The sequence below is a fragment of the Erythranthe guttata genome, chromosome 2 (genome assembly GCF_056151865.1).
Source record: "Erythranthe guttata isolate IM_541 chromosome 2, IM_541, whole genome shotgun sequence".
Taxonomy (NCBI): domain Eukaryota; kingdom Viridiplantae; phylum Streptophyta; class Magnoliopsida; order Lamiales; family Phrymaceae; genus Erythranthe; species Erythranthe guttata.
The window spans coordinates 18,178,971-18,199,374 of record NC_142534.1 but is presented as its reverse complement, the minus strand read 5'-3'; the positions used below and the strand labels follow the sequence as shown (position 1 = coordinate 18,199,374).

Below are 20,404 nucleotides of genomic sequence, written 5' to 3'. Positions count from 1 at the left end.
CACGAAACAAACTAGATACACTCAAAATGACATCATTTCATGCTACAGAGCACGGAATGCATCACTCCATTTCGTGCTTTGTAGCATGAAATAAAAGGATTTTTTTTTCAAATTAATCTATTCAACAATAAATCTAATATAATATATATAATTTGTTAACTAAACAACCATACGATGTTTAACAAATTTACGTAAGCAAATAATATTTTCCCTCAAATCATTGTCGGAATTGTTTGTTTCATTTCTGAAAGTAAAAAAAAAATGGTTTGTGAAGATTTTGATTTTTTTGAGAGAGCTTGAGAGGATTGTGAATTTTTTTTGTTGAAAATGCCAACGTAAAACCCTCTGAAAATAGTATTTCAGAAAAAAAAATATTAAAAAGGTTTTAAAAAAAAAAAAATATATATATATATATATATATATATATATATATATATATATATATTAAAAAGAAAAAAAAAAAGAAAAAAGTACCGCGGTAAACGCAAAATTCATGCATGGGTGAAAATGACAGGAATATCCCCAGGTGACCAAAGAAATGACCAAAATGGGCAGGGATAGAGAGGCGAAAGCACCAATCTATTATTTAGGGCAAAAATTGTGGAATGAAGAGAAAAGAAGAGGGGAGAAGGCAGAGGCACTTCGTTGTTTCGGATAGATCTCACACAGAGAAATCGATTTAAAAAACACAAGTTTTGGTATGCTAAGTCTTACTCAAATCTCTCCTACTACTCTGCCTCTACTTCTTCTTCTTCTGCTGTTGTTTTACTCTCTCTCTCTCTCTCTCTCTCACACATATACACTTATACACATATGCACACTCGCGCTCAAACTCTATATACACATACATCTAACCTTTTGTGAATTTTCCATTTAAGCCCTAATTTTACGTGCATCCAATTAAGGGGCTTTGTGGTATTCCCGAGTTGTATTTGATTGATTTTTTGGTTGAAATTCTTTGCTATATGGACTATTCTTCGACTTCGGGGGTTTCCCATTTCAGTTGGAGGCTAGTTCAGGCATGGGTTCCTTTGATTAAAGGTTATATTTTCTTAATTATTATTATTTTATGGTGGAATTGGGTGTGGCTGGGTTGTTGCAGGGATGAAGAAACCGTTTTTGGGTTGATATGGGGTCAATTTAGCTTTTCCCAAATGTACACTATAACAGGCTACATAATCCTTTTTAACATGTTACCCCCGTGATCATGACAATTTTATTTTACATCTATAACTTTCATGTATTTTGCTTTCTTGTGTCTTGGCTTATTTCCAATGTCTTTGAGTGCGATGTGGGGTTGGTTGATCTTGTGATGTAGTGCATTCCTTTTGTTTCTGTTTAGAATTGTCAACTGGGTATCCAGTTTCTGTTACTGATTCTATCTGAAGAATAAGCCTATTAAAGTTATATCTACTGGAAACCAAACAATTACCAAATCCTCTTTTGTCTATGTATATTGTTTTTCCCCCCAGTTCAGAAATTTTAGCTTGTGGCAGCAGAAAAAATGAATACAAAACTTTCTTCCTATTCGTCCTTGAATTTCTGATTAAACTTCCAAACACCTGTAATGTACCATATCAGACCCAAGACATAGAACTGAAAACATCTCGTATTTAAGTACCAGGAATGATGATTTTCAAGTTCTTCCTAGTTATATGCCTTTTCAGATTCGTACCTTGCAATCTACAGATGGTTTTCTCTTTCTTTCCTGCTGCCATAATAACAATGTAAGCATGCAGATTCTGTTGGTGGACTCCAGGCCTCAACCTCAAATTGTGTTTATTGTGTGACCAGACTTGAAACATAAACAGGATCATGGCAGAGAACACTGAAATTGAGGACCGTGTGGATCTAGATGATGATAATTACTCTGAAGAAGACGATGATGTTGAAGAACCCATGGAAGATGAAGGAGCTGGAGAAGGTGGTGAAGAAAATGATGAAGAATCTCACGAGGATATTGGGAAACATCAATCTCCAGTAACAGATAAAAATGACATTCCTGCCGGACATGTCGAAGATGAAGAGAACTCTGCATTTATTAAAGAAGAAGAGAAAGAGAAGCATGCTGAACTTCTTGATCTTCCTCCTCACGGTTCTGAAGTTTTCATTGGAGGACTCTCTCGAGATATTTCAGAGGAAGACTTAAGGGAACTCTGTGAACCACTTGGCGAAATTTTTGAGGTTATTCTAATTTAGCGGTGTAGATTTATGGCAAACAGCAATTTTGTGTTTTTGGTTATTTATGCTTGTACAGTTTCTCTATATTTCCACATTACTCATAGCTTTCATCGTATCACAGATAAGAGTAATGAAAAACAGAGATACCGGTGAAAGTAAGGGCTTTGCTTTTGTAGCTTTCAGAACAAAAGATGTTGCACAAAAGGCAATCGAAGAATTACATAACAAAGAGTTTAAGGTGATTTGCACATTATGTCATAAAACTTCAGACAATGTTATTTCTTGTGGTGTAAAGAGCTCAGGCAATTCTATTTTCAGCCTGGTTTAACGCAAACATGTTTCTTCTTTGTCATTGACCACATATTTCCTGACTGCAGGGCAGAATACTGCGATGTTCACTGTCAGAAACTAAGTACAGATTGTTTATAGGTAATGTACCTAAGGTTTGGACTGAAGATGAGTTTACAAAAATCATCGAAGCAACAGGTCCTGGTGCTGAAACCATAGAGTTGATAAAGGTCTTGTTTGGAACTCCTTTTTTCATTGTAAAGGAAACCATGTATCAGCATGTAAAGATTCTTCTGACCTTAATTTATCTATATCTACAGGACCCTCAGAATCCAGGTCGTAACCGTGGTTTTGCTTTTGTCGAATATTACAACAATGCTTGTGCTGATTATTCTAGGCAACAAATGGCTGCTGCGAGCTTCAAGCTGGATGGTAACACCCCAACTGTAACGTGGGCTGATCCAAAGATTACACCTGATCATTCCGCTGCTGCTGCTCAGGTATATATCCAAAAAAAAAATTTGACTTGCGTTATCTGGTAGATTATATTCTAAATGTATTTATGTACACTGTTGTTCATCAAAGTGCCAATTATTAATATTTTAACAATGAATGCTTGAGATGACACTGAATTCCTCTCACTGGAATGTACTTGCTACATTTGGAATAACATACAATAAGAGATGATGACTTTGAAATTACAAATAGAAGAGAGTGCAACTTGTGAGTTATAACTAAAATATTACTGCAGCTATATTGCTTAACTGCTGTTGTACAGGCCGACAATACAAATTTACTCCAGCGCCTGTTGCAGTATACTCAAACACTCCCTTACATGTTTGTCCAGGTTAAGGCCCTGTACGTGAAGAATATACCTGAAAATACACAAACTGAACAACTGAAGGAACTCTTCCAGCGTCATGGGGAAGTCACAAAAGTTGTTATGCCACCTGCCAAAAGTGGTGGAAAAAGAGATTTTGGGTTTGTCCACTATGCGGAAAGGTCAAGTGCATTAAAGGCTGTCAAAGAGACAGAAAAGTATGAGATTAATGGTCCGTTCCCACATACTTGTTATCTACAGATAAAACTGGTTGTGTTCAAGACGGAGTGCTTGCTATGTACTTTGGTTATATTAAATGGAAATAAATCTCTCATGGAAGTTTTGAACACAATATATAACCCTCGTCAGATGAGTTCAATGTATAAGAACCATGAAGTTGTCTTTTGCTATTTATTTTCAACAACTAGGAATGCAGCACTCTTGTGAATGTGTATATAATGATTTATATATGTTTGGCAAATCATATTTGTTCATATAAAATGCAGGGCATGTGATAGAAGTTGTTCTTGCAAAGCCTCAGAGCGAGAAGAAGTTTGATGCAGCTAATCCCCACAATCCTTCTCCAATGCCGAACTATATACCCCATCCAGGCTATGCTGGTATACCAGTGAATCCTTATTCACCTATAGGTGCTGGATATGGGGCAGCAGCTGGGTTTCAGCCGGTAGTCACTTAATTTGAATCTTTCATTTTCCTCTTACTCAATGTTACCATCCTATGAGTGTGTGTTATCCTAACATTGCTGGGCACATTTCAGCAGCAGCCCATGATTTATGGAAGGGGACCAATGCCAGCAGGAATGCAGATGGTGCCTATGGTTTTACCAGATGGTCGAATTGGCTATGTTCTGTAAGTTTCTGTTAGAAATGGTTAATGCGCAATGTAATGAGAAAAATGCCTGAATGGATAACTGACTGACTTAATGTTTTGTACAGTCAGCAGCCTGGTGTACAGATGGCACCACCTGTGAGACCGCGGAGGAATAATGATAGGAGCAACGGTGGCGGTGGACGAGGAGGGGGGACAAGTGGTGGTGGTAGCAATGATGATAATAACCGTAATAGACGCTACCGACCCTACTAGAAGACAAGTATAATATGATACATGTTGTATTTGGATAGCCTAGCTGTAGGAGGGGAGTTGATCACTGTAACCCTGAGCTACTAGTACTACTTGAATGCTAGGGGAAATGGACATGGATAATTTTGAGCATTACACCACATGCCAGCACCAACTACATTTTCTCTTGTGACTTTTTTACCATTTGGTTGTTTCTGTTGTTTGGGATGATGAGATAAAATATCAAAACTATTTATTGTTGGCAGATTATTATAATGCTTAAGATTTATGTTGTTGGTCTATAATAATCTGTTTAGTATGTAGAAAAAAATGACATAATTATTATGAATGTACTAATATTGAGATGAAAAATGAAATATACATAAATAAACTTATTCAGAAAGTTGTTCAAGTCTCCTTTCCAATTCCTCCAATCGACGAGTCCAGTGAGGTTGAATGCACAAGGGCCTTACATTACTGAAATCCTGAAAACGATTTGTTTCTTTAATATTAAAATTACTCCGACCTTTGGAAGAATCTCTCGCCTTCTTGTTTTTCTTAGCTTTCTTGGCTGCCACTATCTGGAGTGCCATCAGGACATCGGCGCCACTCATCTGCCTCTCTGCTTGCTTTTCCTGCGGTTGATTGGCTTTGAGGGCGGTGATACTGATAGCTGCCCGACCCGGACCAGCACCGGCATCTGTATTTAGGTTTTGCAAGTTGCAGGCGGTCACCGGATGATGACGTCGTGGAGGGGGTTTAGTGGTGGAGATGGTGTTGGGTGGCCACGGTTGAAGTGGCAGCGCGGCCCACATAGTTTTTATGGCTGGCGGTGCGGCTTTTCCCACAACGCCTACTCAACTGCTAATACTAATAAATAATAATAATTCTATTTATTTAGGACTTGGATGAAGATGGGCTTGGGTTTAATAAAATCACATACAAGTCCATACACAATCAATCCCACAAAGCCCATCCACTATGTCCAAGTTTAAGAATATGACATGTATCACGTTTATGTCCACGTGACATTAATTTTTATTTTTATTAAATTGAAATGAATTCAATGTTTTCATCTAAATTATCTATTATTTGGTTGTTTTGAAAATATATTTAATTTTGAATCCAATATTTAAAATAACAGTCCTATTTTATTTTCGGTATTATTTACATATTTAATATTTATTATTGCAAATCGATGCTTATTAGGCTAGTTAGGGGGTTTGCAGATGAAGAATTAATACTAACTATTGGGCAAATATATAATAGTGTTAGGCAAGAGGTATATACAAGTATTCATGTTGGAGCTTAATCAAATCGACAATATAATTAATAAATGCAGAATACCTCTAGTCATCTCATATGTGTGATCATGTTCAAAAGCGATGTATATGTATGCAGCTTTAACCATAATTGCCTAATGATATCTGACATGCATGCATGTGTTTAATTTTCAACCATATACAATATATATATATATATATATATATATATATATATATATATATATATATATATATATATATATATTAATTCTGACCTCCAACCAGATTGGCATAATAATTATAACCAATCAATCGTACATGAGTTAATAAATTTCAGTCACATGTACAAATTTGCCCAACCAATTCTTTGTATGTTCAAATTGTTGAAAAGTAAACGTAACGAAGAAATAAAAGAAGATTAGTGATATATATTTTGATTTCTGGGATAAATAAATTAAATCTCAATCAACAGTGTCACCTCATTGAAGATGATCATGTTCTCCCTCTAAATAAATTGAAAGCTAAGAAATATATATATATATATATATATATATATATATATATATATATATATATATATATATCAAAAAAGCCGTACGTACAACTAGCTAATTAATCACCAACCAACAGTAGATATATAAATGGAAGAATTGGTCACGATCTTGTGTATAAATATATGATGATGATGATGATGATGATGGATATATCAGGAAGAAGAAGAAGAAGTAGGTAATAGTAGTACAGGGTAGTTGTCAATACAATCAAACCATGGATTAGTGGAGGGGCAGTCTTTAGCAGGTATATCCCTCAACGCTTTCCAAACAGCACTGTTACACTTGAAACCCGACCCGAATGCAATCTGCCAAACCCTATTACCTCTGGAAACCCTCCCTTTTGCTTCTGTGTATGCCAATTCATACCACAATGAACTGCTCGACGTGTTCCCGAACCTGTGTAGTGTCATCCTCGAAGGCTCCATGTGCCACTCAGTGAGTTGAAGATTCTTCTGCACCTCATCAAGAACCGCTCTCCCACCTGCGTGTATGCAAAAGTGCTCGAACGCAAGCTTGAAGTCTGGTATATAAGGCCTCACCTTCGCACTTCTCATCACCTTCCTCTTCACCAACGTTACAAGAAACATCAACTGCTCCGAAAATGGCAGAACCAGGGGTCCCAGTGTTGTTATATTCGTCTTCAGAGCATCACCCGCCACCGCCATCAGTTCTCTAGCCAACGACACTCCGACCACACCCTTTTCGTCTTCCCTCTGGTAAACGCAGTTGTAACTATTGTCGTCTGAACCCTTGTGGGTCCGGACGGAGTGGACGAGCTGGTACTTGGATCGACGCCTGTCGCGGGACTTGTTGGAAAGAAGAACGGCGGCGCCGCCCATGCGGAAGATGCAGTTGCAGAGAAGCATGGAGCGGTCATTACCGAAGTACCAATTGAGGGTAATGTTCTCGGTGCTGACAACAAGTGCGTAGGTGTTGGGATTGGCCTGGAGTAAGTGTTTGGCGAGGTCAATAGAAATGAGGCCGGCGCTGCAGCCCATACCGCCGAGATTGAAAGTCTTGATGTCTGTACGGAGGTTGTAATGGTTGACTATCATGGAAGAGAGAGATGGGGTTGGGTTGAACAGGCTGCAGTTGACAATAAGAATCCCAATGTCCGCACTTGGATTAACAGCAGTGCTAGATTTGGCAAAGAGAGAATCAATAGCACCAAACATAACAGCTTCAGCCTCCAAACGGGCTTCTTTCATGGAGAGGTTAGGTGGGGTTGATGTAATCCCCCGGGGGAAGTAGGTGTCGTCGCCTAGCCCTGAACGGTGAGATATTCTCTTGTGGAATTCGATGGAGTCTTTCTCAAAAGCACCATTTTCTTCGGTCATCTTCAAGAAAGAATCAACGGACATTTTACGTTCGTCGTCGGGCTTGTAGCAAGCGAAGTCAAGCAGGTAGACGGGGCTTGGGGTTTTAGAGAAGTGGATGGCAAGCAAGAAGATGAGTAGAGTAGTGGAAGCAATAAATAGTACAAGGGTACCGGAGGAGTCAGCAAGAGAGATTGTTTTACGAGTGATCCAAATTTGGGAGAAAAGAAGGAAGAGCCTGTGTGTAAAGAAAGAAAGGAGGAGAAAGAGTAGGAGGAGGAGGAGAGTGGAAGCAGCTGGATTATTATTATTATTATTAATGAAGAAGGTAGAAGAATAGCCTAATTTGACATACTTGAGCTTGACAGAGTGCAAAAAATCAGGTAATTTACGGCGGATTTTGATGACCATGGAAGAAGAAGAGTCGTCCTTGAAAGCAACCTCAGCCAGGAGCCTCTCATCATCCATCTCTATGCTGCTGCTCTTCATTCCTCCAACTGATGAAGATGGATCTCTCTTAATCTTGGCTAATTAGTAGTAAATGATGATGATATGTATCCTACGAAACAGGCTTATAAGCTTTTTGTTTGTTTGGTACGAGTATTTATTATTATAAGAATTATAACAAGAGGAAAGAGGGAAAAGAAGGGGTGGTCTTTATACTTGCAGAAAAGAAGGCTACAAAAAATGTACAAACAAAAAGCTGCAAGAAAACTATGCTGATTGGATTGGCCTCACATTTAATATTATAATTATTAAAATATGGATGATGGATGAGAAATGATAGTAGTTGTAGTCCAGAGAGGCAGACAGATAGCGCTCACCAACCTCGATCTATCATCAATACCTGTGTTTGTGTGGTGTGTTTACAGGTAAATCCACCCAACCTCTCTCTCTCTCTAATAAGTCTTAACTAAATGTGCCAACCTCCATATTAATTATTATTATTATTATTGTTAATAGGTAAACATTTTGTTCATCAAATGTTGACCAAGTGGCCATGTGGGATATTTGATAATTGATTTCACAATATTTCAAACAGATCCTTCTTCGGGCCCACGTGGCGACTTGGGATATGTCTGTAATATACCCTACCTACTGCCTACTGATATACGAACTATGAGTATTTTCTTCTTTTTTTCTTCATCAATATACTACTGTATAGTATACGCGAGAGAGTTTTTAAATTAATAATAATAATAATAATAATAATAATAATAATAATAATAAAGTGGCGTGGGCAGAGGTGGCTGTCAGTCATTAAATGTAATGACACGTTATACTACATTGTAGTAGTTTAACAAAGAAAGTTGAAACGAAACGCCAGCCAAACTCTCAAACTCCATTTACTCAACCACCCAAAATCATATAATATATTCTGTCTGGATAATTATTTATTTTCCAGCTTCAACAACAAAATTATTTCAGTATATATACATTGTGTAGAGTATATATTACATGTTGGATATTGCCTGATGCAAGATATGTAGTTTGGTAGTTAACTAATTGTTCCACATTTTCAATGTTCCCCATTCCCTACTTACTTGTTCATTATTAGCAGGCTGCATTTAAGACCAACTCCCAACATCCATCCAAGTTCCAACCATCACAAACACAAGGACTCTAATAATACTCTACACTATTTATTACACACCAAACAAATTAATAATAATCACATCTCATTATTAAAAATCAGCTCAACTTTTACTACATATTCAATCATCAACACTGGTATTATTTTATTTACAAATAATAACATATATATAAAGAGGGTAACTTGCTTATGTAGAAGAAATAATAGAACAAGAAGAACACTAACTTGTTAGGAGGAAACAAAGTGAGTGAGTGAAATTGACTTTTAGGACATGGATGAATGATGATGGATGCAACTGCAAGCTGTAATTGTTGTTTTAAGACAAACTACTCCACCACTTCCATTTATTAATTGTTCTTGTCAGCAACATATGCAGCTATCTTACAAGGACGTATCTTTATCAATACTTCACACATTATCTATATATAATTATAATACCCTCCAAATTAAAGTCCTATCCTATATAATTAATTCATTCATTCTCAATACAATTATAAGCGTTAACATCTCTCCAGGAAAATTAAAAATGTGAAATAGGTAATCCAAATGCAATTGCACCGAGACTTCATCCCGTTTTCTCATCACTTGATTCCGTCGTCCATACAATGTCTTTTAACCCCGATGAGAAGTTATTGTAGAACTGCCATACATACATAAACGATAACAAAATAGTTTAATCAGAATTTATTAAGTTGAACATATATTAATAGCATACCTTGTGGAACTCCAGGGTGTCACCACCAGTTTTCCTTAGCTCCACCATATGCAACGAAGGAGCCACCTCAAAAACCTGAGAAATTGCCTATCCTTTGAGAAATTGCATGTGTGTGATTTCAATTAATTGGAATCGTAAGCAATTGTTCCAACATTTTATAACTTTGTCAATACGCTGCGCTGCTGCGGTCATTCTAGTTATGAACACACAAAATGTAATAATATACCTCTGTAGCTACAGCAAGTTGGCCTTTTCTTCCTGTTTTATCACCTTGTAACTTCATCTGCAAGTTGGTACAAAGTATAAGCAACTGAAAACAAAGGTTTGTGATAAACTAACTGGCAAGGTTTTGAATATAATTCTCATTATGAGGTATGGAATATCCAAGAAAATATGGTAATAATACCTTATAGTTTCTTTTGTGAACATTAAAACCCAGAGGTTTAGCAGCTTCCTCGATTTTTGACATTATTTCATTTGGTGGATGCTTGGATGTGAAACTAGTTTCTCTCTTTACTAGCCCCTGCGACAATAGATGAAATAATTAACTTAACCACAAAATGATAAGTGTAGATATGAATCTTGTTGATAGAATCAGCTCTACAGTTATACCACCTGCTTCCCGAACAGGTTTTCAAGACTGAACCCCTGAGACCTAGAAATAAGCTCAAAGGCATTCATGGATTCTGGTTTCTCTTTCCTTTCAGTAACAAGATGTTCCTGCATGCAGACAAAATTAAATCGGTTAAATGGCAGGCAATGCCTAAAAGGAGATTTTTGCATTTAAGTAGAGCTTACATCAGAGTCATTGAAGACAGCGTCAACATCATCAAGATTTACCCCCTCTTCCTGCTCAAAGTGAGGTGGCTTGTAATCTTTCTTGAACCAGACATTTTCTAGAATTTCCGGAATGCTCATTCTCTGCTAACATAGAACAACTATTATGCCTAAACATGTCCATACCAATATAAAATTTGACTTGTGCATAAAGAAAGAAAGAAAGAAAGAAAGAAGGAGGTTTTTGTTAAAGCGGCGCTCACAGTGAGTGGATTTGGATCCAAAATACGCTTAATCAGCTTTTTCGCACTGGAAGAGAACCATGGAGGAAATGAAAATTCGGCCTTTTGAATCTGGTCAATAGAGTTTAGTCATAAAACATTCCAAGCAAAAATCACAACAGCAAGAGGAATTATTATGAAACCTACTTTCCTATACAAAGAAACGAGGTTGGGCTCATCAAAAGGCAAGTATCCAGCCATCAGAACAAAGAGAATAACCCCACAAGACCATACATCTGATGAAGTACCGTCATAGCCTTTATCAGTGAGAACCTGAAAGCAAAAAGACATCTCAAATGAATGATTTTAACTGAAAACATAGTCTTAACCAAGTAAGTACGTTACCTCAGGTGCTACATAATTTGGTGTGCCACAGGCTGTGTGAAGCAGTCCATCTTCCTACAGAAGAATCATAGTGAGATTTTCATTGTGAATTAGACCTTGCTAGCTACCAGGACATCAAATCAAATTAAGCTAAAGAATGGTAGTCTCCAACAGGAATCTATGCCACTTTTTCTCACACAACCAAGAATACTGATGCAGATAAAATCAAAATAAATTCACAACTCAGTTACATCAAAATGACACCAGTCCACAAAAAGAAGCAGGTTGAAATAAAATTCTCTCGTCAAGGATAACTGGAAAAAGCAATAGATCATAGAATGTAAAACAGATAAAACACATTGTTGACATCGATAAATCTTCATGAGGTAAACTCTGGCGCTCAAAGCGTCCTGTTAGATAACTTTAACGACAAAAGTTACACACAACCTACCCGGACTTGCACTGAGAAAGCACTCAATCCGAAGTCTGAAACTTTAAGAATGCCGTAGGAGTCAAGCAACAGGTTCTCAGGCTGCAAGTTTATATTAAGACATGTAGAATATATTGTTAAGTACAGACGATCAAAACTGGACATATAACTATGTGATAAATGACAAGTCTTATTCAACCTTTAGATCTCTGTGGTATACACCTCTACTATGGCAGTAGTCCACAGCATTGATGAGCTGTTGAAAGTATCTCCTTGCAACATCTTCTTTAAGTTTTCCGTATTTAGCCTACAGATAAAAGGGGAATGACATATTTATTTACTTCCATATGTAAGGCTGCAGGCTTCAATTGCAGAAGTTGAAAACTTACAATTTTGTCAAAAAGTTCGCCTCCATCAACATATTCGAGAACAATGTAGATCTTGGTTTTGCTAGCCATAACCTGTTATCAGCACAAATGGATCGGTAACTATAACTTGAATTATGAGACCCTGAAAAAGTTGGTCCCATGCGGACACAGACTACCTTACATAAAAGAAGAAGAAAAAAAAAACAAGGAGGTTTAGAATGAAATAGATGGTTGGAAAATAATAAGCCAGCAATTTGCATGTCTTCGGGCAAAAAGAAGCATCGTTTCTCAAATGTGTAACTGAGTTAGTTTTAAACTTTGAAGTCATAGGATGATGACTGGTGCAATCTTTGTGGTACCTTGCATATAGCACGTTGATCCATGTGAAATATATTTTGAATTACTTATACAATCATTGGTAAGAAAATGAATAATTAATAACTTGGCGACTAACCGTACTTCATTTTACCGAGAAAAATAGTAAATTGCATGCTACCTCAAATAAATTTACGACGTTGGGGTGTTTGATCATCTTCATCGTCGAAATCTCTCTTTTGATCTGCAAAAAATACACAAATCTTTTATACGGAAACAGAAAAGAGGCTTATTGAGGCTGTAGATTAGCTCTTTTCCATTAAAGAACTAAACTTGATCGATGGACCCACAGAGTGAAATGGCTAAAGCAGTATTTTATGACGAATATAAAAGCAACCAAACAGATTAAAATAAGGTGTCTTCTAATGGATGATTCTTCTAATGTCAACAGGCGTATTAAACTAATTTAAAGGAAATAATAGACTAAGCGAATGAGAATAAAAATTAAAGCACGCTCAGCATTTTCGAATATTATACAAACACACACCACACAATGACACAAACATACATATATATATATATATATATATATATATATATATATATAGAGAGAGAGAGAGAGAGAGAGAGAGAGAGAGAGAGAGTAGCCTGCTCAATTATCTTGTGACGGAGGACTCGATCACGGTCAATGATTTTAATGGCAACGCGATCACCGGTTTGGACGTTAGTGGCAAACTTGACCTTGGCGAAGGTTCCTTCTCCTAGCGTCCTCCCCAACTCATACTTACCCACGCGCGTTCTCGTTCGAGACATCGATGTGCTGCTCATTTTAATCAACAATCCCAAATTCAATAAATTTAACAGAACTAGACTCTAAATCAATCAAGCGTTTTTTTTTTTTTTTTTTTTTCCTTTGAATAAATTTAAATTAGGTTTGACCGATTAGTAAAAGAAGAGATACATTTAAAGAAAATTGAATTATTCGATCAACTTGTATATCTGATTCTGTTAAGATCAATGAAAAAAAGTGAAAAAGAATAGTCTGAAATGTAATCAGACAAACTTTGCAGATTCAGTTGGAATCTGTTTTACAGGTTAAGAAAAGGGGAGGACGGATGAAGACGATGGAAGGAAATTGACGTTGGGTCCACGTGATGACGCGGCTCTTACCTATTTGCCTTCTCTACTGCCTCTATTATTATTTTTTCATTATTATTATATTTATGCATTCCAATTCATGCCATCACAAGGAATCCTGTATTTGTTTATGAAAATAATCAAAATAAGTAATTCTTTATAAATTTTAATAAGGCGGCGAATATATACAAACCCATTTTTTTATTAGTTCAAGATTTTCAACATAAAAATCATAATTTATTCTTAATGAAATTCAAAACCAAATAAAAAACATAAATCATAAAAAAATAAAAAAAAAATCGGTGTTATAACGCCGATTTTAACTTGTAAAGTTGGCGTTGTCGCCGATTTGGTTAACAAAAATCGGCATTGCGACGCCGATTTTCGTGTACAAAATCGGTCTGGATAAACCGATTTGGGAAACCAACGAAAACACACAAAAAAATCAATTTCAATCTCAATTTTTTTCTCCAAAATCCGCTAAAGCATTGCAACCCAACAAGAAGTAAGCATAGATTAATGTTCATCCACGCATATTTATCAAGAATCGACGCTCGATTAATGTTTTTGAATTGACAAACAAAAGTTTAGTAAAAAAAGACTTGTTGGTGGTGGTGGGGTGGTGGTGATGGTGCGGTGGAGGTGGTGTGGTGGGTGGATCGCTGGTCTTCGCCGGCGCGGTGAAAGTCTCGCTGGTTGGTGTCCCGGCGGTCTGGTGGCGACAATTATGAGTTTTTCTATTTTTTTTTTGTGTTTTTTTTTTACTTTTTTATTTTTTTATTTTTTAGTCTTGAACAAATTAAAAATAGAGTTTGTTTGTATTTTAGCATTATTTATTGATAAAGGTATATTTCTCATGTTTGGTCTTGATGTAATAAAATTAAATTAATTTACGAGCTTGAATTAATAAACTCCTTTATGTTGATTTGAACTAATAAAAAAATAGGCTTGCATATATCCACCGTCTTTTAATAAATATTGTACTACATTTTTTTTCCTTTCCCAAAGAATACGCTGTTCTCAGTTTTAACAAGAATATTTATAAACTAATCGGATAATTAATCAAATTAAAAAATAATAACAATAATATTTGGAGGGCAATGTTCCCGCCCTAGCATAGTTAACAAAGACAGATGATTTTTTTCTGTTGATTTACAGCAAGTCTTACTTATGATACACCTTTCAATATACATTTCATCAATAATGGTAATTAAATAACATAATAGAAAAACAAATATGATGAACCTAACCCAATTACATAAATAATCTGAATTCTGAAAAGAGGTGTGTTCTTGAGCTAGCCGATAAGAGGACACTCACAAATGAAATAACTTATACGTTAACATCTGAGCGTGTCGGAAAATTTAGACCATCAAGTGCAGGTACCTTCTCCAGGTCTTGCTTTGACAACAGCGGAAAGGGCCACATCAACTTTTCAGTGCCAAAAACCTGAGAAGTGAAATAATCAATTAACATAGACAGTTTTCCAACACAAGATTCAATTAAACCAGCACCTTCCTTCTAAGTTCTAATGCCTAGTTACAACCGAGAAAACTGAAAAAGATTACAAGATATAATTTTCTTTTTACCTGCTCGATGTTCTTTTTCCACCCCAAGTCATACTTCCACTGCATACCTTTTTTCTTCTCATGAACCTGAAACAGACAGTCAACAGCAAAATTGTAATTTTGTGTGCTTAATTCTGCATTCCAAAATCAAAATCGCATTTGGGACGTAACAATAATTTGAACCTCAGTAATCATATATAAAGCCAATTCGGAAATGCAGATGAACATGCTTACCTCCACTGAGGTTGTGTTGCTCAACAGCAGTGATATATGCATAACCACGAAACAGAGAAGGCTCAGAGCAAAAGCTAGATTCAAAACTGCATCAAGGGACGGAATCTGTAAGAAGCGTTAAAGGGATGAGAATGCGGTAACAGCATTGGAATCAGATGATTACTACTGTTTGGGAAATTACCAAAGGCCAAAAAGGTGATTGCCAGCTTTCCGGGAGAGCTAGAATGATGGTTAGCTTGTTGAAAAAAGTTTATAAAACCAGGAAGCAGCACAAGAGTATCCATCAATGTCTCCAGAAAAGTATATAGCTGTATTCAAAAATATTTCTACAAGTCAATATTGATACACAAGATGCATCGCATGGGTAATTGTAAGTGCACCATAGTGAATTCTGTGCACCGCTTATCTCAAAATTTGTTTTAGCTATGTCAAGAACCACAAAGAAGGTATTAAGACATAATGAAGTATTTTTTTACTTTGACCAAGGGAAATGAGATCCAAATAAACTTTAATTCCTATCTAGCTTGCCAAGACAAGAATAGTTGAACGAACGTATAACTATACAACCTTATGTCACAGCCGCAAACAGACCTCAACAAGTAAAACACTTTATAATAAAGCTAGTTACATATTAAAATTAAATAGAGAGATTAAGACACTTATTTGATAAATTTCAAATGAACTGGGTTCTATTTTAAACAGCAAGAATTCTTTGAGAATAGGGTCGAATAGTAGAAAAAATTGCAATCGCAAGTCCCTAAATCTGTTCGCAATCCACTCATAACTATATATCAAGAATTCACACAGAATTGTATCAAATGTAATTTATTCCTACCACAAATAGGAGAAAAAATTTGTAGTTGCGAGCTCCAACACAGTTGACAACCCATATGCAGTGGTGATCCATCTTAAGAACACATCGTTCACCTGTGTAAATCATAATGCGTTAGAACAAATAGAAATATCTTTAGGTTAATGCATCTTATGGTTAGTGATGTATTCAGGTGTGGATATTTCAGAACAACAAAATATTAATGGGGTTTAAAGGATGCGATTAAAAATTCATGACATTATATGTTATCACAAATCAACAGTATCTATTATATGAACAAGTGTTTAAACTCCCGTGTCAGTGCACCAAGATTAGCACATCCAAAACTCTAATTAGTCAAAAATAAAAGCAGATCCAACCCTTTTAGCGTGCCCCTGTGAAGCCTGAGTAAAAGGTCTGGCAAAAATGATGGAATAAAGAAATAAAATGCCATTCAAATTAGTCAAGATACAACATTAAGTTTTGGCAAGTTAGTACAACTTAAACGAGATCAACAAGAAAATGGTATAAAGCATTTACCGAAAGAGTAAACTAGATCATGTTTATTTCACTTTATTAAACGAAAAAAGAAAAGAGCTTACAAACAGAGCAATGATGACATCTTGGTGGCTTGCCGTTTTGGCACCGACTGCAATAACCTGGTGCAGATCTTTTTTCTATCCCATCTGAAGATGAGGCCATGGCTGAATTGTCGTCTGCTGCTAAAGAACTGGAAGATACAAAGTTCTCTTGTTCAACATTCTGATCAGGTAACACTCTCCAGTTCGTAGGAACGGCACCAGGGTCCCGAAACACAACCATAAAATAGCTCCATACCAATAAAAAAAGCTGCAGATTGGATCAACATTCTGAGCAAACTTGTAGATGTTCCTCAGCGAAATATGATGTTTTAAGAGAATTCACTCAGTCATTGCTGGTTATGTTTCGATTAACCAGCCAATCTACAGACAATAATAATATGGTTGATAGTATTTCAAACTCCTTGTTTGCTAGTTAGAATAAGCTATGCCCTTAATTTGAAGTAATATGCCTTCAAATATATAACCCTGGCCTTTATTTTCATTCCACAATAGTCCTTGTGGACTAAAATAATCAATATTCAGGAGGAACAAGTTGAATTTGTGAGACTTGAGAAATCCAAGGTTGAATTTCCTTCCAGTCTCAATTATGAATTATAATTCAACAATTCAATAGAAGTACCAAACTGGAAAGCATTACTGCTTACGTAATCGAGCAGGTAAAAAACCAAGTGAAGATGATAAACAGGAAGAACACTTAAATCCTAGAATTTAAAAGTTGAATTAAGAGTGAGAGGAAAGAGAGGAATTACCAGGAGGTGGAAAAGAGTGAGGACAAGGAAAGATAAGAAGGATTTGAAGCCGCCGTGAAGAAGATGGGGTCCGCAGGTGAGGACGATGACGGCGTCGTAGGAAATAGCAATTAAAGCAAAGACGAGGATGATCATAAAATAGCCGAGGAACTTTAGTCCAGAGCAAAACCTAAAGGGATTCAGATCCATAACGATGGGAGGAGATAGACTCAATTGGCGGCGGCGTGATCTACTTCCCGGTGGGAATAGGCGTTTCAGTATTTGTGAAGCCAGATTTCCCACTTTCCCCCAAAACTCAATGTCCTTCAATTTCAGTCGACCTTGTCAAAATTATATTAAATTAAATTAATGCACTCACTTTCTTCTCATCCTTAAATCAAAAGGTGATTCATTCTGGAAATGTAGTATATGCAATTTCCTGCAATAACGCTTATACATAATTTTTGAAAGTGTGTCATCAAAACAATTCATATTTGTAAATTGTATTTGATTTTTTGTTAAAAAAAGAAAAAGGAGAAAATTTAAAGCAGATGGTATATTTTTATTACTTTAAGAAAAGGAGAGTGAAACAAAAGCAAAAGTATAATTATTCTTTTACATAGCTACTCTTTTTTACTCTCAAGAAATAAACAACAGGATTGAATTCATTAATGTATATAGCACAACACACAGACATAATACAGAATTTGCTAACATCGGTTCAATTTATTAATATATTGGAAAGTTATATATGTAGTAGCTTGTAATAATAGCCTCAATATATAATTATATATTTATTTCGTGGTCGCTGATAATTTCAAGCCGACGTTTGCCGATCGATCGTTTTCATCAATCCACCTTCACCTTGTGCCGTGTCTAGTGTCTAGTAATTAAACACGCAACCAACTCAACCATATCTTCTTCATCATTCTTTTCTTTTAACCCAAATGATCATAATATACTTGTTTAGAAAAGAAAAAAATAAAACCAAGATAGACAATTAAGAAAGCTATTTATTATTATTAATTGAAAAACATGAATCAAGATCAAGCGCAACCACCTCCGGCTCTCCAGCACCACCGCAAGAGACTGGTGGGTGTCTCCGTCAATAAAAAGTTGGCGAAATATGCTGCATACTCTATCATCCTAGTCTCTTGCTACTTGATAGGTTATCTCTCCAACAAAACACAAACGACAAATAATAATATTCATCATCAACAAATTAATCCTACTCCGACGACCGCCGTAGATGTTGATGATGATCACAACCGATTCTCAACCCAGTGTGGGAGGCCAATAGGTTCAGAGCAAGTACGCGAAAGAATAATGGAGCGAGTGTTCAACGGGTCTTCTCCGTGGCTGAACTTCCCACCTGAGCACGTTAAGCCCCTGCTCCGCCCACATAGGATAAAGGGTTGGGGATCCAACGGCGCCGTTTTCGAGAACCTAATCCGGAAAGTGCGGCCCAGGATCATAATCGAAGTTGGCACTTTCCTTGGCGCGTCGGCCATACACATGGCCGGGTTGACTAAGAAACTCGGACTCAACGACACTCAGATAGTATGCATCGATGACTTTCGGGGATGGCCAGGGGGGTTTCAGAAGAAGATGGAGATGGTGAACGGAGACGTGTTGGTGATGTACCAATTCATGCAAAATGTGGTACACTCAAAAGCGACGGAATCAATAGTTATGTTGCCTTTCTCGACGAGTTCAGCTCTTGAGAAGCTGTGTGAGTGGGGTGTTTTGGGTGAATTGGTTGAAGTGGACGCCGGACACGACTTCCACTCTGCCTGGTCAGACATTAACAAGGGTTTTAAGGTTTTGAGGCCTGGAGGTGTCATTTTCGGACATGATTATTTTACATCTGCCGATAACAGAGGTGTTAGAAGAGCTGTTCATTTGTTCGCTCGACTCCATAATCTCCAAATCAAACTCGACGGTCAGCATTGGCTCATCCACACTTCTTGATACAGTCAGCAGGACACACACACACACACTTTATATATGCTTATTTATTTGTCTACATATATGATATGACAGTAAAGAATAATTCTATGGAAAAACTTATTTTATTGTTCTCTCTTCATTGGCATAATATAGTCGCAGTATGTGACAAGATCCCAAAGTTACGGGATTGTATGTTCTTAATCTAGGAAATAATAAACAACCTAAATAATAACAAATATTCTATAGTATATATGAACAAGAAACTACAAGGAAATAATATAAAGGAAATCTTCAACACTCCCCCTCAAGTTGGTGCGTAGATATCACTCATGCCCAACTTGTCGAGACATTTGTTAAAGGCCTGGTTAGACACTGCCTTTGTCAGTATATCTGCAAGTTGATCTTGAGATCGAACATGAGGGACTTCAATAATTCTTTTTTCCAGCTTTTCTTTGATAAAGTTTCTATCAACCTCAACATGTTTAGTCCTATCATGTTGGACTGGGTTGTGAGCAATATCACATGCCGCCTTGCTATCACAATACAATTTCATGGGACTTGTTTGCTCAAAATGTAGTTCTTTCATCAGATTCTTAATCCATAATAACTCGCATATTCCTTTAGCCATGCCTCTATATTCGGCTTCGGCGGATGATCTAGCTACTACTTCTTGTTTCTTACTTCTCCAAGTGACCAAATTTCCACCAACAAATGTAAAATATCCAGACGTAGATCGTCGATCTTGTATTGAACCAGCCCAATCGGCGTCGGTGTAAACTTCAACTTTCAAGTTGTCTCCTTTTCTAAATAAAATTCCTTTTCCTGGAGATGATTTCAAGTAGCGTAAGATACGAGTAACAACATTCATATGTTCTTCACAAGGAGAGTGCATAAATTGACTAACCACACTCAATACATAGGCTAAATCAGGTCTGGTGTGTGCAAGATACATTAACCTGCCAACTAGTCGTTGATAACGTTCCTTGTTAGCAGGGACTTGGTTTGAACATAAACCAAATTTCAGATTTTCTTCCATAGGAGTATTGACAGGACTACATGTTGTCAT

At 36.6% G+C, this 20,404-nt stretch overlaps 5 protein-coding genes and 1 pseudogene across 16 annotated transcripts; 2 read left to right on the top strand and 4 right to left on the bottom strand.

Moving 5' to 3' along the window:
* The first annotated feature begins 472 nt into the window (after positions 1-472).
* Positions 473-4,639, top strand: LIF2 (RNA-binding (RRM/RBD/RNP motifs) family protein). 10 transcript variants are annotated; one of them, XM_012988456.2, is made up of 9 exons: positions 473-698; positions 1,740-2,184; positions 2,303-2,419; positions 2,559-2,699; positions 2,790-2,969; positions 3,317-3,521; positions 3,796-3,974; positions 4,068-4,159; positions 4,246-4,639. In XM_012988456.2, the coding sequence occupies exons 2-9, from the start codon at positions 1,816-1,818 to the stop codon at positions 4,391-4,393; spliced, it is 1,431 nt and encodes a 476-aa protein (XP_012843910.1). In that variant the 5' UTR covers positions 473-698; positions 1,740-1,815; the 3' UTR covers positions 4,394-4,639. The 10 variants fall into 10 exon arrangements, with proteins under 10 accessions (XP_012843910.1, XP_012843912.1, XP_012843911.1 ...); XM_012988458.2 differs by having other exon boundaries at positions 560-698; positions 4,071-4,159; XM_012988457.2 differs by having other exon boundaries at positions 565-698; positions 1,795-2,184.
* A 1,403-nt stretch (positions 4,640-6,042) lies between these two features.
* On the bottom strand, positions 6,043-8,232 carry KCS1 (3-ketoacyl-CoA synthase 1). The gene has a single exon (XM_012988448.2). The coding sequence runs from the start codon at positions 7,991-7,993 to the stop codon at positions 6,341-6,343; it is 1,653 nt and encodes a 550-aa protein (XP_012843902.2). The 5' UTR covers positions 7,994-8,232; the 3' UTR covers positions 6,043-6,340.
* Positions 8,233-9,406: 1,174 nt separating this feature from the next.
* CIPK9 (CBL-interacting protein kinase 9) lies at positions 9,407-13,557 on the bottom strand. Of its 3 annotated transcripts, none has more exons than XM_088814840.1 (15): positions 13,479-13,557; positions 12,957-13,128; positions 12,490-12,552; positions 12,015-12,086; positions 11,825-11,932; positions 11,647-11,727; positions 11,217-11,270; positions 11,019-11,144; positions 10,854-10,943; positions 10,612-10,734; positions 10,426-10,533; positions 10,220-10,336; positions 10,040-10,096; positions 9,814-9,888; positions 9,407-9,738 (listed from the first exon to the last, which is right to left on the bottom strand). In XM_088814840.1, the coding sequence occupies exons 1-15, from the start codon at positions 13,535-13,537 to the stop codon at positions 9,664-9,666; spliced, it is 1,380 nt and encodes a 459-aa protein (XP_088670966.1). In that variant the 5' UTR covers positions 13,538-13,557; the 3' UTR covers positions 9,407-9,663. The 3 variants fall into 3 exon arrangements, with proteins under 3 accessions (XP_088670966.1, XP_088670967.1, XP_088670968.1); XM_088814841.1 differs by having other exon boundaries at positions 10,429-10,533; positions 13,479-13,552; XM_088814842.1 differs by lacking the exon at positions 13,479-13,557 and adding an exon at positions 13,270-13,398 and having other exon boundaries at positions 10,429-10,533.
* Positions 13,558-14,483: 926 nt separating this feature from the next.
* LOC105963950 (DHHC-type zinc finger family protein) lies at positions 14,484-18,106 on the bottom strand. Its single transcript, XM_012988447.2, has 7 exons — positions 17,410-18,106; positions 16,661-16,907; positions 16,083-16,174; positions 15,429-15,555; positions 15,248-15,333; positions 15,035-15,100; positions 14,484-14,894 (listed from the first exon to the last, which is right to left on the bottom strand). Exons 1-7 carry the CDS (start codon positions 17,596-17,598, stop codon positions 14,778-14,780), a joined length of 924 nt encoding a protein of 307 aa, XP_012843901.2. The 5' UTR covers positions 17,599-18,106; the 3' UTR covers positions 14,484-14,777.
* A 176-nt stretch (positions 18,107-18,282) lies between these two features.
* Positions 18,283-19,475, top strand: LOC148772509 (uncharacterized). Its single transcript, XM_088814843.1, has one exon. It carries the CDS (start codon positions 18,424-18,426, stop codon positions 19,357-19,359), a length of 936 nt encoding a protein of 311 aa, XP_088670969.1. The 5' UTR covers positions 18,283-18,423; the 3' UTR covers positions 19,360-19,475.
* Positions 19,476-19,642: 167 nt separating this feature from the next.
* LOC148772508 (secreted RxLR effector protein 161 pseudogene) lies at positions 19,643-20,404 on the bottom strand (annotated as a pseudogene).

Coding starts and splice junctions, on each gene's coding strand:
- KCS1 (XM_012988448.2), bottom strand. CDS start 7,993: ATGAAGAGCAGCAGCATAGAGATGGATGATGAGAGGCTCCTGGCTGAG.
- LOC148772509 (XM_088814843.1), top strand. CDS start 18,424: ATGAATCAAGATCAAGCGCAACCACCTCCGGCTCTCCAGCACCACCGC.
- LOC105963950 (XM_012988447.2), bottom strand. CDS start 17,598: ATGGATCTGAATCCCTTTAGGTTTTGCTCTGGACTAAAGTTCCTCGGC. Junction 15,334..15,428: donor AATCACCTTTTTGGCCTTTG/GTAATTTCCCAA, acceptor CCCTTGATGCAG/TTTTGAATCTAGCTTTTGCT. Junction 14,895..15,034: donor GGAAAAAGAACATCGAGCAG/GTAAAAAGAAAA, acceptor TTCACTTCTCAG/GTTTTTGGCACTGAAAAGTT.
- CIPK9 (XM_088814840.1), bottom strand. CDS start 13,537: ATGCATAAATATAATAATAATGAAAAAATAATAATAGAGGCAGTAGAG. Junction 11,933..12,014: donor GCGAACTTTTTGACAAAATT/GTAAGTTTTCAA, acceptor TTTTATCTGTAG/GCTAAATACGGAAAACTTAA. Junction 10,534..10,611: donor CTGTCTTCAATGACTCTGAT/GTAAGCTCTACT, acceptor GTCTGCATGCAG/GAACATCTTGTTACTGAAAG.
- LIF2 (XM_012988456.2), top strand. CDS start 1,816: ATGGCAGAGAACACTGAAATTGAGGACCGTGTGGATCTAGATGATGAT. Junction 3,522..3,795: donor AGAAAAGTATGAGATTAATG/GTCCGTTCCCAC, acceptor TATAAAATGCAG/GGCATGTGATAGAAGTTGTT. Junction 3,975..4,067: donor CAGCAGCTGGGTTTCAGCCG/GTAGTCACTTAA, acceptor GGCACATTTCAG/CAGCAGCCCATGATTTATGG.